This window comes from Hippocampus bargibanti, linkage group LG04 (genome assembly GCF_051943395.1).
Source record: "Hippocampus bargibanti isolate YZ-2025 linkage group LG04, ASM5194339v1, whole genome shotgun sequence".
Lineage (NCBI taxonomy): Eukaryota > Metazoa > Chordata > Actinopteri > Syngnathiformes > Syngnathidae > Hippocampus > Hippocampus bargibanti.
The window spans coordinates 29,769,100-29,785,505 of record NC_142737.1 but is presented as its reverse complement, the minus strand read 5'-3'; the positions used below and the strand labels follow the sequence as shown (position 1 = coordinate 29,785,505).

The 16,406-nt window shown below is 46.7% G+C and overlaps 1 protein-coding gene across 2 annotated transcripts; it reads left to right on the top strand.

The window, feature by feature from the left end:
• The first annotated feature begins 7,819 nt into the window (after positions 1 to 7,819).
• On the top strand, positions 7,820 to 14,596 carry uqcc3 (ubiquinol-cytochrome c reductase complex assembly factor 3). Of its 2 annotated transcripts, none has more exons than XM_088995042.1 (3): positions 7,820 to 7,998; positions 8,086 to 8,225; positions 14,008 to 14,596. In XM_088995042.1, exons 2-3 carry the CDS (start codon positions 8,109 to 8,111, stop codon positions 14,137 to 14,139), a joined length of 249 nt encoding a protein of 82 aa, XP_088851168.1. In that variant the 5' UTR covers positions 7,820 to 7,998; positions 8,086 to 8,108; the 3' UTR covers positions 14,140 to 14,596. The 2 variants fall into 2 exon arrangements, with proteins under 2 accessions (XP_088851168.1, XP_088851167.1); XM_088995041.1 differs by having other exon boundaries at positions 8,081 to 8,225.
• The last annotated feature ends 1,810 nt before the right edge of the window (positions 14,597 to 16,406 follow it).

Genomic DNA, 16,406 nt, shown 5'->3' with positions numbered 1-16,406 from the left:
GGTCAACCGGAGATCCCTTGTGAACAGCCACACCTCCTGCCCGACCTGGTAAACCGGTGCCTGGCGGAGACGACGATCCGCGATGTGTTGGTTCCGGGACGCCATGCGTGACAGGGCAACTCTGGTTTCCTTCCACACACGATGGGCCCGTGACGAAGTCCAGGGAGATATGGGACCAGGGTCGGGAGGGGACTGGTAGTGGCTGGAGAAGTCCCGCCGGGGGTTGATGGGCGGCCTTCCCACGGGCACTGGCGGGGCATGCCTTCACGTAGTCCGCGACGTCCCTCCTGTAGTCCGGCCACCAGAACCGCTGGGCGATGAGGTGGATCGTCCTGTTGACCCCAGGGTGACAGGCAACCCTGGAGGCGTGTCCCCAGTGCAGCACCTCGTTGCGTAGTGCGGGGGGTACGAATAGGCGATCCACCGAGCAACCCTTGGGAACCGGATTACCACCCTGGGCCTCCTGAACCTTCTTCTCCACCTCCCACCTAAGGTCGCCCAAGATGTGTTGCACCAGCAGGATGTTGGCGATGACCTCCTCCTTCTCTGCCGGCTCGTGAATGCGAGATAATGCGTCCGGCTTGGTGTTCTGCGAACCTGGGCAGTAGGTGAGAGTGAAGTTGAAGCGGGTCAGGAACAGTGCCTGCCGTGAATTAAGTCTCTTGGCGGACAGGTTCTTATGATCGATGAAGACGGTGAAGGGGTGTTTGGCCCCTTCGAGCCAGTGTTTCCACTCCTGCAACGCCAGGATGGCCGCCGGCAGTTCCCGGTTCCCCTCATCATAGTTGGCTTCCGCAGGGCAGAGGCGGCGGGAGAGGAAGGCGCATGGGTGGAACTTCTGGTCGGCCGGGGAGCGCTGGGATAATACCGCCCCCACCCCGAACTCCGATGCGTCGACCTCTACCGTGAACACGTGGTCTGGGTCGGGGTGGTGTAAGACAGGAGGGTTAGTGAAGGCGCGTCAGAGGCGGTAAAACGCCCCCTCCGCGTCGGGTGTCCACCTAAAGGGAACTTTGGTGGAAGTGAGATTGGTTAGGGGAAGTGCCTTCTGACTATAACCGCGGATGAAGCGGCGGTAGAAGTTGGCAAGCCCCAAAAATCGCTGGAGTTGTTTGCGTGTCTTGGGGGTTGGCCATTCTACCACCGCTTTAGTCTTGGCGGGATCGGCCCGAAGTTGCCCCTGCTCCACAACGAACCCCAGAAAAGGCAGAGCGGACGTGGAACTCGCACTTCTCTGCCTTCACGTAGAGCCAGTTTTGCATGAGCCGCGCCAGGACCCGTCGGACATGCTGCCGGTTGTTTTCTGCGGATTTAGAGAAGATAAGGATGTCGTCCAAATACACAAAGACAACAGTGACGTGCAGTCATGGGAGGCAGGTGAGGCTGTGCCTCACCTGTCATCATGGAAATATCAAATGACAAAATAAATTAAACAGTTATATGTATTTAGTGATTTGTACTTTAACGTTCTTTTCCATTTAACTTTGCCATTTTTTTTTTCAAAATCGCTGAATTTTCACATTTACCGTTCAAATACTAAGTGGAGACGAGTGGTGAGGCAGCAGCCGGCTGAGCCTCACCATGAATTGCGCAATCACTATGCTAACTCTGCTGGCTTGCTCTGCAGTGAGACCGCATTGCTATCCCTCTGCATCGATGAGAAGGTTTCTTCAGCCGTCATCTGTACAAAAGTGAAGGTTTCGGACGTTTCGCCTCCTATCCAAGAGGCTTCGTCAGCGAACTAAAGTCTGACTGGTCGTATCGGCCCCATTTATATATCCCTAATGTCCAGACATGGTGGCGCCGGACACAGCTATGATAGGTCCCTACTCTCAGGTTGGGGGGGCAGAGGACCCCTCCCTGTGGCCCCACTGATTGTTCCTACATTCCTGACTAACGACTGGCCTATTACCCCCACTCCCACCGGTATCACCTCATCAGCATAACTACCCTCATCAGCATTACGAAAGTTGCCTAACCTGTTTTGCCTAAGCAGGCTATTGTATGAACGATCCAAATTGAACCTCACCCCACCAGACCGGTTTAATGAAGGATTTTGTTGTTTTATAAGAATCGCTTTTTTTACCCCCCTTTCAAACCATCTATGTTCTTTCGCTAAGATTTTAACCTCATTGTCATCAAATGAGTGGTTGCTAGCTTTTAGGTGCAAATGTACTGCCGATTGAGGTCCACTTATATTATCCCTGCGATGTTGATAAAGTCTTTTTTTGAGAATTTGTTGAGTCTCCCCAATGTACTGCTCTTTACAATTTTCATTCTTACAATGTATGGAATAAACTACATTACTTTGTTTTTCATTTGGGAGCCTATCTTTTGGATGCACTAATTTTTGCCTTAACGTGTTTATCGGTTTGAAATAAGTAGGAATTTTATGTTGCCAAAGGACTCTTTGTAATTTTTCAGAAACTCCTGCAATGTACGGTACTGCCAATCCTCTCCTTTTTGTATCTTGAGAATTATTGTATTAATGTATTAATGTAGCCAAATATTTCAAAACTATTTTAGCTCTGTTGGTTGGTAACACAGAACATCACGTAGAGAACACCACAGGATTTGTAGAGAGGATCAAAGACCTCACGATGGACCACTCCTGTACGACTGAGAGCTTACACAGACGTATCCCTCTGCATATTGCTATTAAAGTGTTCAAAAGCTTTTAGTATATGAATTAAATTTCGACAGTTTAGCTGGCGTATATAATGTACAGTCACTGTACATTATAAACATTGTACTGCAGTGTTTATTTTATTTCATTTTTATCAAAACTGCATTGGTGAGGCACACAGTTCTCCTGCCACATTACAGGAGGCGCTGGTGATTAGAGATTCTTCTTGCGACTTCTTGGCAGCAGAATAATAGAATTAGTGACAGCAAGCTACAGTAAACAGTTAGCAAGTTAAGTGCAACCAACCAGTCATTTTTTCGTGTTGCAGAATGGAGGATTATATATCTAAATTGAAATAATTTTCTGAACTGGACTTTCAATTGAAGCAGGAGATAATAATTAAAGGAAGACCAACACTGGACTGTATAGCTCACAAACGGTGAGGGATGAATGTAAATCTCCTGGACAGATTCTCAGCTTTTTGGCCAAGAAGGATCTGATTGAAACTATTCCTGAAGCGACAAAGTTGCTCCAGCTCGTGCTCACTGTTCCAGCTACTACAGCATCAGTGGAGCGGTCATTCTCAGCACAAAAGACTGAAAACATACAGTCGGAACAGGACTCATAAAGGATGACTTTCGTCACTGGCAGTGATCTCCATTGAGACAGAGAGACTTGGACTTCATTTATAAGTAAAGGTAACACGATAACGTTTTTTTAAATTCTTTTTTTTTTCGATGCTACAGTTTGTATACAGTATATAAAGAATGCTGACATGACATTTTAAACAAAACATGTTAACTGTTGCCAATCAAATGGTGAATAAGCTACTCTGTGGAGTTCATATGTTTGTAAATCTGACTGAGATAATGTCAGTGCCTCACCAGCCATGAACCTCACCGCAGGTCACTGAAAGACAAATACGTTGAGGAAATCCCTGGGCACATCATTGATGAGGCTTTGAAATACGGCGGGTGCGTTGGTGAGTCCGAACGGCATCACCAGGTATTCAAAAGGCCCCAAGGGCGTTTTGAATGCAGTCTTCCACTCGTCCCCCTCTCTGATGCGAACCAGATGGTATGCGCTACGCAAATCCAGTTTAGTGAATATGGTGGCCGATTGGAGGGGCGCGAAGGCCGAATCCATGAGGGAGAGAGGGTATTTGTTGCGGATTATGTCATTCAGACCCCGGTAATCAACACACGGACGCAGGGACTTGTATTTCTTTTCAATAAAGAAGAACCCCGCGTCGAGCGGAGAACGCGAAGGTCGGACGAGTTCCGCCGCGAGGCAAGAGTCAATGTATGTGTGCAAGGCTTCTTGTTCCGGGTGTAAAATGTGGTAAAGTCGGGAAAGTGTCACCCCTGGCTGCAGTTCTATGGTGCAGTCATACGGTCGGTGGGGTGGCAGGGATTACGCGTTGTCTTTGCATAATGCCTCCCGCAGATCATGATAACAACACGCACACCCTCGAGACAGATCCCTTTGGGCGAGCCACCACGGAAGGGGTCTCGCCCTGACGTAGCCGACCGCAGACAGTTAGCGTACCAGTAGGGGCTCCAACCCTGGATGGTGGGGCCCTCCCACAATATGGAAGGGTCATGGGTGCTGAGCCAGGGGAGGCCCAGCACGAATGGCGCGTTGCGGGAGGGCATGAGCAAAAACCGGCGGTGTTCGACATGGTTGCCCGACAGCCGTAGTTTGAGTGGTGCGGTGATTCGCGTGACCCTGGCTAAAAGTCGGCCGTCAAGGTCGAGAATCTCCTTGGGGATTTTCAATTCCTCGATGCCGCAACCCAATGTCACTGCCAGTTGGGGGTCGATAAAGCACCTGTCCGCCCCCGAATCCACTAACACCCGTATAGCTTGGCAGTTGGACGGGCCAATTAATTCGCCGTCCAATTCCAAGCGCGTGACGGGCGCCGTCCTCGACGCCTCCGACGTCCGCCGTGGTCGCCGTTTACACGGGGACTTACAGGTGCTGGAGGTCTTTGGCGGGGACCCTTGAGTGCGACGACCCCCGGGGTTGGCACGATCGCTCCCCATCTGCATCGGCTCTGGGACCCCTCCTGGCGTCGCGCCTGCTCGTTGCCGCCGGGTGTGGTCGTCCGCTGCTTGCTTCCGGGTTTGCTGGACCGCTGGGTGCCTTGCTCCCGCTGCCGCTCCCGGTCCAGGCAGATGACTACATCGATCATCTCGCTGAGGGTGGTGTCAGCGTCGCGGGTGGTCAACTCGTCCTTGAGAGCGGCACTCAGTCCGCCACGAAACACTCCTCTCAGCGCCCGATCGTTGTAGCCACTATGGGCAGCCAGGATGCGCAAGGCGATGCAATACTCAGCGGCCGAACGCGTTCCTTGTACGCAGTCATGGAGGAGTCCCTCAGCCTCGCACTCTGTGACCGGGTGGTTGATCACTTGGCGAAGCTCGGCCACAAAGTCCGGGTAGGAAAAGCATAGTTCGGGCTGGGACTCCCGGACGGCCAACACCCAGGACTCGGCCTGGCCCGTGAGCAGGCTGGTAATGAAAGCCACCTTAGCCTCATTGCTAACGAAGGTGGAGGGTTGTTGCTCAAAAACCAGCGAGCACTGCATCAGGAATTGAGCACAGCGCCCGGGTTCGCCTGCGTAGCGTGAGGGGTGCGGTAGGGAGAGCTTGCGACTACTCACAGGGGGTGGGGGGGGGGAGTCAGGGTAGCGACGCATGTCTCAACCTTCTGTAGGCGTTGTGCCAGCGAGGACACTGTGTGGCGGATCTCCGCGACCGCTTGCGCCAGCTGGCTCGAACGCTCCACCTGATGGGCTAAGGCGGATATGAACTTGTCTCCATCGGCGAGATCCATAGTTGGCCGGTGTATTATGTCACATCCGCTCGAGGAGTGGCGACACAACTCGACGGACGAAAAAGGAAGGGTTTGGATCCGAAATACACGATGGAGACAGTATAGTTCAATAAAGGTTTTACTGAGACACGCAGGGCAAAACAGAAGGTAAGGCAAACGAACAGACGAGTGGGACCAACCTGCGTACTGCTGGGTGACAGGGTAACGAATGAAATAATACACCGGCGAGGACCGAGCGGGAACGGGTGGCTTTTATAGCCAGAAGGCACAATCAAAGGGATTGGAATCAGGTGAGTGAGCCCGGAGAGCAGGGAGGGGAGGGGCGCGCACCTGACGCCAATTAGGATGTGACATTTGTAAATCCATCTTCAAAGTTTTTATTCATAGCTGTGCTATTTTTTTGTCTCATACATATTGTTTACTAGGTGGTATTTTTAACATTTTTGATAGTCTTTAAACATGTCCACTCAGTTTGACAATGTCAAATAAAATATTTAATTAATGTGAGAAAAACGATTCAAAAAGTAAACTGGAATCATCACATAGACACAAGGTTTCGGAGTCCTTGCTTTAACAGAGGAAATGTCAATCTCACAGACTTTTTTTTTACTCTATTCCCCGCCACCAGTCTTTGGTTAAAGCCCTGCGTCAAGATCCGTGGTAGAAGGGGGAGGAGAGAATTCCAGACACACGCAGCAGTGGAGTTGTTTCAACTTTATTGACAGTTCAAAGGCAGGCAAACCCAATGGCAGGCAAACCCATTGTACAAATTGAAGAGAAAGGACACGAATGGGAACCAGCTATTAATGAAGTTTCTAGTGTGCCTGCATCTGTTGCTGCTGCAATATCACAACTTCCAAGATGTACAACCCGTTATGCAAATAGCTATCAACCCAGCTAAACAGAACACAATTAATGAGGAAGTGGGTAAAATGATAGCTAGTGATTTTCAACCATTTTTAATTGTGGATGACAAAGGATTCAGAAAATATACTCATGCTCTCAACTCAATGTATGCAATTCCAACCAGGAAATTTCTCCATTGTGGGACTATTAAAGGCTTTCTGATTGAGATTCTGAAAACACTTTCTCAAAGAATCATATCAGAATCATATATGACAAAGAACGTGCTGGAGTCCAAGAACGGGTAAAAAAAAGCCACAGCTGTTTGTCTAACAACTGACTGCTGGACATCCCGAACCACAACATCCTACATGTCAGTTACATGCCACTCTATTGAAAATTTCAAGGTGGGGACCTGTCTGCTAGATTATTTGGAGTTCAGTGAAAGACATATTTATGAGAACTTAACAGAGAAGCAGCTCCAAGTGGCCAAAGAGTGGGATGTGGAAAATAAAGTGGTTTGCTGTGTTTGCAACAATGCAACTAACATCACAAAAGCAATCAAAACTCTGAAATGGACCCATCACCCATGTCTTAAACTGGTTGTAAGAGATGCTCTGAAGGTGATGACTGTGGACAAAGTAAAGAAACAGAATCATCTTTATTGCCAAGTATATAGAACACACAAGGAATTTGTCTCTGGTAGAACACGCTGCACTTGTATCATAAGAAAAAATGAGGCACTATACAGTTATATTTGGGTTACTGTGTACAGAGTTAATAGCTTAGGGAAAGAAGCTGTTTAAATGTCTGCTGGATTTGGTGCGCGTGGATCGGGGATAGTGGATTCTTCTCCAGGAGCACAATGGCCAGACATAAGCTCGAATCTACCCAACAACAGATGGGCATGCCTGAGCTGAAGCTGAATTACAAGGTGAAACTCCACCTTCCACATGCTAAAACAGATCCTGTATTCCAAGGATGCAGTCCTCTCTACCTTGGCTGTTATCAATGCACTTGTTGATCCTCTGAGCAAAGAGGAATGGAAGGTAGTGCAGGACGCAGGCACTGTTTTGGAGCCATTTGGACAGGTCACTGTTGAGATCAGTGTAGGCAGGTACAGTAGACAAATGTTATCACATTATGCTGTTGTTATTATTATTCAATTACCTTTTTTACTAGTTGCTTTTATAGCATTATTAATATGAAAAGCAAATTAGTGACAGCTGAGCATCAGACCAGAGTAACTACAGGGTGAGTGAGTTATTGGCTGCTCTATGTGCACCTATAAATAAAGCCATATAAATAACAATATTGTACATCCTGTATTATTTTACATGGGTAATTTGTTTTTCGCGTAATTTTACATGATTTTTGGTCGTTAATTTAAGCAACAAAAAAACGCAGGAGCCATTGGGAGCTGATCTTTTTAGTGAGCCGAGCCAAACGAACCAGTTCTCAAAGGAGCCGGAATACCCATCACTACGAGATAAGTAGCGCTCCAAGTTTGAGCCAGTTGCGTCGCCGTACCTTATCGACTGCAACTGTGGGTAGGACGGAACAACACGTAACCTTTATATCCAAACGACGTACAGTCATATGTTCGTCCGATATTCAGCAATATTGGCATTGATCTCAATCTACCTAACCCCTCAGTGCCGTACCGCATCACCTGCAACTTGGTTAGAAAGGTACAAGACGTAACCATTTATATCCAATCGACGTACATTCAAATGGTGGTCCGATCTTCAGCAATATTGGCATCGATCTCAGTCTAGCTGGACCCCTCAGTGTCTCGAAAATGAGTGGCATGAGAACCATCGTGGGCACGACGGGCATGATTGCAGTGTTGGGGCTCGGCTATGGGATGTGGGCGCTCATTGCTCCAGGAGAAGAGAGACGGAAAGAAATGATCAAGGTGACTGCACGATGTCTTTTTTGCCTTTCGACGTACTTCCATGTATCCCATTACTAAGAGTACATGTTGAGTCAAGCCAAGGCTTACAAAAGTCTGTTTACTGTGTCGAGCAATTGAAGGCTCAGAAGTGTTATTCTTTGCATGTTTTTAAGTTTCAGATAGCACGAGACTAGAGTATCGACGTAGCCTTTCACTGCAGTGCCATCTATTGTTTTGGAATATCACCGCAGTTTTATCTATGTGACTGTTGTAGTGCACTCAGCAATGTTCATGAACACACAGTTGGATTAATTTAGGGAGAAAACCATTACACATGTATTGTATCAATGACCTCATAAATATTATTCTGAGTTGGCAAAACATTTCTCATAAATGTAATTCAAACCCATTCTATGAAGTGTAGAAACAGATCATCAATTCAAGACTGACCACTATGCCTCTGCGGTATGTGAATTTTCCATACTGCTTGTCTGCATTAGGGTTGTGCATGATCTGAGACATCCGGGTTAAGACCATTATCAGTAATCTTGAACAAAGATTCAAATGTCAAAAATATCCTAAATAATGTTTGTTTAAACAATGGTGGTGGGTTTAAAAGTTGGTGTTTTTTGCATTGAAATAAGACTGAAAAAGTGGAGGTTGACTTGTACAAAAATATTTGAGGTCTAAAACTCTGAAGATGGAGGACGCTGATTCGCTGTGGCGACCCCTGAAGGAAAAAGCCGAAAGGAAAAGAAGAAGACATTATACCCATTCAGGATGCAAGATGGCTACAGATATTGAAGCGAATGCTGAAACTGACTCCCCAGGCCAAAGAAAACCCTTGTCACAAAGAATACAAATAAAAATAGCGGGAAGAAAAACAGAAAAGAATCAAAGAGTTAACAGAAAATGGAGCAAGGCAGTGACAATCTGGAGATAAGTGTCGATGAAAAGGTTTCTTCAGCCGTCATCTGTACTTCTTTCAAGGATGTTTCGCTTCTCATCCAAGAGGCTTCGTCAGCGATATATATATATATATATATATATATAAGTAAAGTCTCGTTATATCGATATCGGATATATCGATAGTCCCGGTTATATCGATACTATTTCTATGCACGCACGGAGAAAATTACATGCAAACAGGGTCGGATATATCGATATTTTTTCGGACTCCCTTGAATATCGATATAACGGGACTTTAGTGTATATATATATATATATATATATATATATATATATATATATATATATATAGAGAGAGAGAGAGAGAGAGAGAGAGAGAGAGAGAGAGAGAGAGAGGGCCACAGCTACCAGCAAAAAATTCAGTTCGCTGACGAAGCCTCTTGGATGAGAAGCGAAACATCCGACACCTTCAAAGAAATACAGATGACGGTTGAAGAAACTCTTTCATCGATGGACGACTCCTGTGTGACTGAGAGCTTAAACAGGCATGGAGAGAAGTGGTTTTAAGGTCGGCCAGGTTAACCGGCAGCTAATGAGAAGTTATGATGTAAACGTCAAGGTGATAGTGATAAATGATGCGGAGTCTTCAAACAATTGAAAAGGGGCCTTGAAATACGGTATCACAGAATGTAATGTACAGAGATGGGAAGCTAAAAAAGGGTCCAGTCAGTCTGCACTAAAATCCAGTAGATACCCTGGAATTATCTGTAAACGGCAGTTGATGCTCCAAACAACCCTCTCAAGACTGCTGTGTTAAACTAATTTTATTGTGAAATCAGAATCAGAATCAGAATCAGAATACCTTTATTCGTCCCGCAATGGGGAAATTTGCAGTCCACAGCAGCAATTGAAGAGGGATGGGGTTGGGGTGGGAGTGAAAGGATAGAAAACAAGATATTCTAAGCATAACAAAATAAAAATGTCAACTGTATACTGTGCAAATGTAGATGTGCAAAAACCGTTCTATAAACAAGACTGTACATAGTGCAGAATCAAGAGATGCATTTAGATATATTGCAACAACCCATATTTACAAGTGTCCAGTTTTTTTTTTTTTTTTTTTTTTTTTTTTTTCCCACATGTGATCATTGGGAATTGTGAAGCCTGACAGCAGTCGGTAGGAACGAGCGGCGGTACCTCTCCTTCTTGCAGCGCGGGTGTAATAGTCTCTGGCTAAAGGAGCTACCCAGAGCTGTCAGGATGGGCAGGAGGGGGTGGGAGGGGCTGTCCGTCATAGCTTTTAGTTTAGCTAGCGTCCGTCTGTTGCCCACCTCCTCAAGAGAGTCCAGCGAGCAGCCCACGACAGAACTGGCCCGCTTGACAAAGCGCTCCAGTCTTTTTCTGTCCCGGGTGGTGATGCTGCCTGACCAGCAGACAATGCCATAGTGGATGGCTGATGCCACCACAGAGTCATAGAAAGTCTTTAGGAGTGACCCCTGAACTCCAAAAGACCTCAGTTTCCTGAGGAGGAAGAGGCGACTCTGTCCCTTTTTGATTAGGGCATCCGTGTTTGTTGTCCAGTCCAGTTTATTGTTGAGAGTAACACCCAGGTACTTGTAGGAGGTCACCCTCTCAATGTCCGAACCCTGGATGTTCAATGGTGCAGGTGACGATTGTTTCCTGCAGAAATCCACCACCAGCTCCTTGGTTTTGCCAGTGTTGATCTGGAGGTGATTCTGCTGGCACCAGTCCACAAAGTCCTTTGTCAGTCCCCTGTACTCCCTATCGTCTCCCTCTGTAATGAGGCCGACAATAGCTGAGTCGTCAGAGAACTTCTGAAGGTGGCAGGTTGGGGTGTTGTAGTTGAAGTCCGAGGTGTAGAGGGTGAAGAGGAATGGAGCCAGGACTGTTCCCTGCGGCGCTCCGGTGCTGCAGAGAAGCCTGTCCGACTCACAGTTCTTTACCCTCACGTACTGTGGCCTGTTTGTGAGGTAGTCTGTAATCCAGGATGTGAGGTGATGGTCGACTCCGGCATGCTGCAGCTTGTCCCCCAGTAGACTGGGCTGGATGGTGTTGAAGGCACTGGAGAAATCGAAGAATGTGATCCTCACCGTGCTCCCAGCATTCTCCAGGTGCAGCAACGCCGTATGGAGGAGGTAGATGATGGCATCCTCCACACCGATGCTGGGCTGGTAGGCAAACTGCAGCGGGTCCAGCGATGAGCTTGCCAGCGGTCGCAGGTGGGCGAGGACGAGTCTCTCCAGCGTCTTCATCAGGTGAGACGTCAGCGCCACCGGTCTGTAGCTGTTGAGCTCTTTGGGGTTGGCAATCTTGGGCACTGGGACCAGGCATGACGTTTTCCACAGCTGTGGAACTCTGCCCAGCTTCAGGCTCAGGTTGAACAAGTGCTGGACAATGTCACACAGCTGGTCGGAGCAGGTCTTGAGGAGTCGGGAACTGATGTCATCCGGACCTGCTGCCTTCCTCACCTTCATCCTCCTCAGTTGGTTCCTCACCTGCGCAGTTGTGACAGACAGGCAGGAACCAGGAGGCAGAGTGGCGGCTGAGGGTGTGGCAACGGTTGGGAGGGCAGATGTTGGTTGTGGAAAGCTGGTCGTGAGAGGGGGCAGGGAGGGTAAGGCCACAGTGAGAGTTGGTGCAGGTGCAGCTACAGGTGAAGTTGACGGTGGGCCGGGGGCGGCTGGCGTCTTGTCAAACCGATTGAAAAAGCGGTTGAGTTCATCTGCCCAGTCCTTGTCTTTTTCGTTCAATGTCACTGGGCTTTTGTGGCCTGAGATGTTTTTCAGGCCCTTCCAGACACCAGCGACATTGCTGGCTTGCAGCTGCTCCTCCATTTTCATCCTGTAGGCCTTCTTCCCCTCTCTGATCTTCCTCCTCAGTTGGATCTGCACGGCCTTCAGTTCCTCTCTGTTGCCTGACACAAAAGCCCTTTTCTTCTCCTTCAGGAGGACTTTTATGTCGGGATTAATCCATGGTTTGTTGTTGGCAAAACACCGCACAGTCCTGGTGGGTACGGTGTTTTGTTCACAAAAGTTAATGTAGTCTGTGATGGTGTTGGTGAGTGAGTCAATGTCTTCCCCATGAATCTCAGTAAAGAGCTCCCACCTGGTTGAATCAAAACAGTCCCGCAGAGCTTCTTCAGCTTCTGTGGACCATCTTTTGATCGTGCGGGTCACAGCTGGTTGCCTCTGGACAAGGGGTTTGTACACAGGCTGGAGATAAACCATATTGTGGTCTGCTCTTCCGAGAGGGGGGAGGGGGGAGGGTTTGTATGCATCCTTGGCGTTTGAATAAAATAGGTCCAATATGTTATTGTCTCTGGTGGCACAAGTTACATACTGTGTGAATGTTGGGAGGGAGAATTTCAGGGAAATGTGATTGAAGTCCCCTGAGATGATAAACAAGGCGTTGGGGGACTGGGTTTGCAGCTTGTTTACAACAGATATGAGGGCATCGGAGGCAGCGCCGCCATTTGCCGTAGGGGGAATGTACGTCGTCACGGCTATGACGTGTGAGAATTCCCGTGGCAGGTAATGCGGCCGAAGGCTAACGGCTAGCAGCTCGATGTCCCGAGTGCAAAGTTTTTCCTTCACCGTGATGTGCCCAGGATTGCACCATTTGTCATTCACAAATACAGCAATCCCCCCTCCTTTCTGCTTACCGCTGCCTTCATTTCTGTCCGCTCGTACGAGTTGGAAGCCCTCCAACTCTGCGTGGGCGTCCGGAGTGATTGCCGAAAGCCATGTCTCCGTGACGAGTAGCAAGCTGGCTTCCCGGTACTCCCTCTGATGTCGCGTTAGCGCCGCCAGCTCGTCCATTTTATTTGGGAGCGATCTCACGTTCCCCATGATGACGGACGGGAGAACGTGTCGGTATTTCCTCGTTCTTTTGCGGCGATCTTTCCCGGCCCGACATCCTCGTTTCCTCCTCTTCAATTCATCGGGGATGTCTGGTGCGGCGGCCGCTAGTCCGCTATTAGCCCGCCACGCTAGTAGCTGGTCTCGACTGTAAACAATGGGATTCCGCGTGCGCGTGGATTCCCCGTTCACAGGAGCGATGAAAAAGTAAAAAATAACGGCGATGAGCAAAAGAAAAGATGCCCATCTCCTCTCCGTAGGTTTATGGAGCGAGATCAGGCAAAACAAAAACGGAAAAGTAAAGAAGTGAAAAAGTAGACAAGAAGGGGAAAGAGCTGCTGTGGAGGCAGCCACACAGGGGGGCGCCATCTTCTTTTCATTGAAGGGGCAAAGTTAAAGAAATCAACATTTATTGAAAAATGAAATAAAATGACTATTATGTCCGCATTCTGATGGGGCTGCCACAACTTGGTTCATGGTGGCAAAATAATTAATATACTTTATAATAATTAAAATAATAATAAGAATAATCCATTTCATTTCTAAACACCTTTCAAAACTCTCAAAGTCACTTTTACATTCACAGGATTGGTTTCTGCCGGAAGTAACTCAAATAGATGGAAAGCTAGCTAGCTAGCTTGTTAATAGATAGCCAGCGATCTATCCAGCCAGCTAAATAGCTAGATAGCCAGCCAGCTAGACAGCTAATAGATAGCAAATAGCTCGGTAGCTAGGTAGCCTAGATCAAATTGTTAGGAATAAATCATCTTAGTAACTTGCCGGCTTTTTTGGTCATCCCTCTCACAACGAACACGCCAATTGTTTGGTTACAACGTTGCGCAATAAGGTCAATATTGAATTACGTTTATAATTGTAAATTGAAATGGTAACTGTTCATGCGAATATAGCAGCCTGCTCTGAATTACAAAACAAAGAAACAAACAAGACATTGGTTTTACAGCTTTCTTGTTCCCCACTAATCATTGATTGTATTTTTGTGCCTCCTGATCCCCCAGAATCTGCCTGAGTCAAACCCAATGAGAATGGAAGAGACAAGGAAACGAAATGCTCTTGTAATGCAGAAACTCAAGGAGGCTGCGGAAACAAATGAAAATCTTGCAAGAGGATTGGGAAGATCTTCAAAATAGACCTGACCCATTTTGGGATCTGTAGTCATTGCTATATTCTAACGCCAGGGACAAAAAGAAGACATTGGATTGTTCTTCCACTGTTAAGTATGGAATATTTGACCAGTACATTAAAACTATAGAAAAATGTGTGAGCAGCGAATATATACACCAGGGGTGTCAAACTCATTTCGCATCGCGGGCCACATACGGCCTAGGGCAGACATGAGCAAACTACGGCCCGCGGGCCACATACGGCCCGTTAGGCTTTTTAATCCGGCCCGCCGAACTTGCCCAAAGTATAGTAAAAACAGTGTCTGAAACTCATGACAAAAAGTTAGCAGACAACAGGGCAGGTAAGTGAAAAGTTGCCTGCCCCATTTTTCACAACTTAAAAAACAATGAAACAACAAATCACATTAAAAACATTGTCACAAAGTAAAGTTTTTTTTAAAATAAAGAATGTACCAACTACAAATGCTACCGTGCTTAATTTACGGTAAATGTGCATGGCTGTAGATTTTGCTGCAGTAGTCGATTGTCATTGTGGTGCACAATGCAACGTTTGCATTGCTTCCTACGAACCACTAAGCCCCTTTCATAAGTCTCACGTACACTTTACAGTCACGGTTTAATGTAAATTTACGTTTTGTAGCGTCACATATGTTGTTAGCTTCTTTTGAATCTTTCTTCTGGGCTGAGGTTCTGTGCATCTATTTTGGAAAATGACATGCAATTGCACGACTTTATAACGCTTGCGAAAGTCCGGAAGAGAGAAGCAGGCTTCTGATTGGCTGCCGTGCCGAGTATGCAAATTTCAACTGCAGGTAGCCTACGTCTGTGTGCTCGGCGACGGTACACGTGTACTGTTTGCGCATGAAGGCGAGAGAGTCAGTGGAGAGTTTGTTGAGCGCGCGGTCAGGACAAACCATCTATGATTTGGCAGAATTTAACACAAGTAGGTATTATTGAGCCTGAATATTTCGTTGTGTAATATGTTTTGAATGTTGAAAGTGATTCCATTTTTCAATAAATGTTGATTTCTTTAACTTTGCCCCTTCAATGAAAACGTATTAAAAACAGACGCAATCTTGATAAATCACAGTGCATATGTTATTTTAATCTATTTCCATTTCCTCCTCCAAGTATCTGCGAAATAGTATGTAAACGCCATATTCCTTGAGACGAATTTATTAACTAATCAGGGATATTTTTCACATTTGAAAGACAGTTAATAAATTGGGTTGTAGTGTTCTTACTGTGCTATGAGGTTGTACACACTACATTTGAAGGACAACCGGCACCATTTTTTTTGTTTCCCACTGACATCAGAAAAACGTTTTATAGCATCTAAAATACCCAAATCAGGCAGGCTGATATTTTTAGTTAAATGAAAAACACCAATAAAAATGACTTCAAAATGAATCCGGAAATGGCCAGTTTCAGAAGGTCCCACCCCCTTGTTCGTGACGTCACGCCAAGACGTCTTGCCTTGCTCGAGAATCAAAACAATGGCTTCAGATTCGGAGAAGATGCTTTCTCTTTACTCATCCAGTTATGAATATGATTCAAATAGTTCTGAAGAGGAAAGCATAAATGTTTGCAATTGATTCAAGGAGTCCTCCCATATTAATTCGAGCCGTCAATGACAGCAATGTAGCACCCAGAAAATGCAGAAGATTGCGCCCAAGCTCCGTTGGAAATGGGTTGATTTGTCAGCTGGGAATTTGTGTCAGCGAATATCAAATAGTTGTCTTGGTGCAACACACAACGATTTACCATGGCGTTATTTATGTGTTTTCCTTCTAATTTCGCCACCAACACGGATCAACACGAAGTTTTCAGACCAAACAAAGTACCCAAAATGCATTGTGTGTCGCTTTCTCGGTCAGGGGCGTTCCAAACGTGACGTCACATGGGCATCGTCATCAACTCGAAAACAAGACTTCCTGAATATTCAGCGCAAGTCTTAAAACTTAAACTATAGCTATATGCTGTGGAATCTTTGTAAAATATGCTCAGTCGAAGTCATTTGAAGTGATATTATAAATTATGGACATAACTTGTCCGGTGGCGTCGGTTGTCCTTTAATGCTTTAGGTTTAGTATTTCCAGCCCGAACACTCCCTCCAAATGCTCCTGGCCCGGCCCCTCTGTCAAATTTTAGAACCCAATGCGGCCCGCGAGTCAAAAAGTTTGCCCACCCCTGGCCTAGGGAGATGTCAAGTGGGCCGGACCATTAAAATTATACCATACTCTGCTAAAAATAGCACAAATATCATGTCTTTC

What these genes read in the sequence shown, in the direction of transcription:
- uqcc3 (XM_088995041.1), top strand. Translation starts at nt 7,907, where the DNA reads ATGTTCGTCCGATATTCAGCAATATTGGCATTGATCTCAATCTACCTA. An exon ending in CCTGCAACTTGGTTAGAAAG is followed by an intron (nt 7,999 to 8,080) that starts GTACAAGACGTA and finishes CATCGATCTCAG; the next exon opens with TCTAGCTGGACCCCTCAGTG. An exon ending in GACGGAAAGAAATGATCAAG is followed by an intron (nt 8,226 to 14,007) that starts GTGACTGCACGA and finishes CTGATCCCCCAG; the next exon opens with AATCTGCCTGAGTCAAACCC.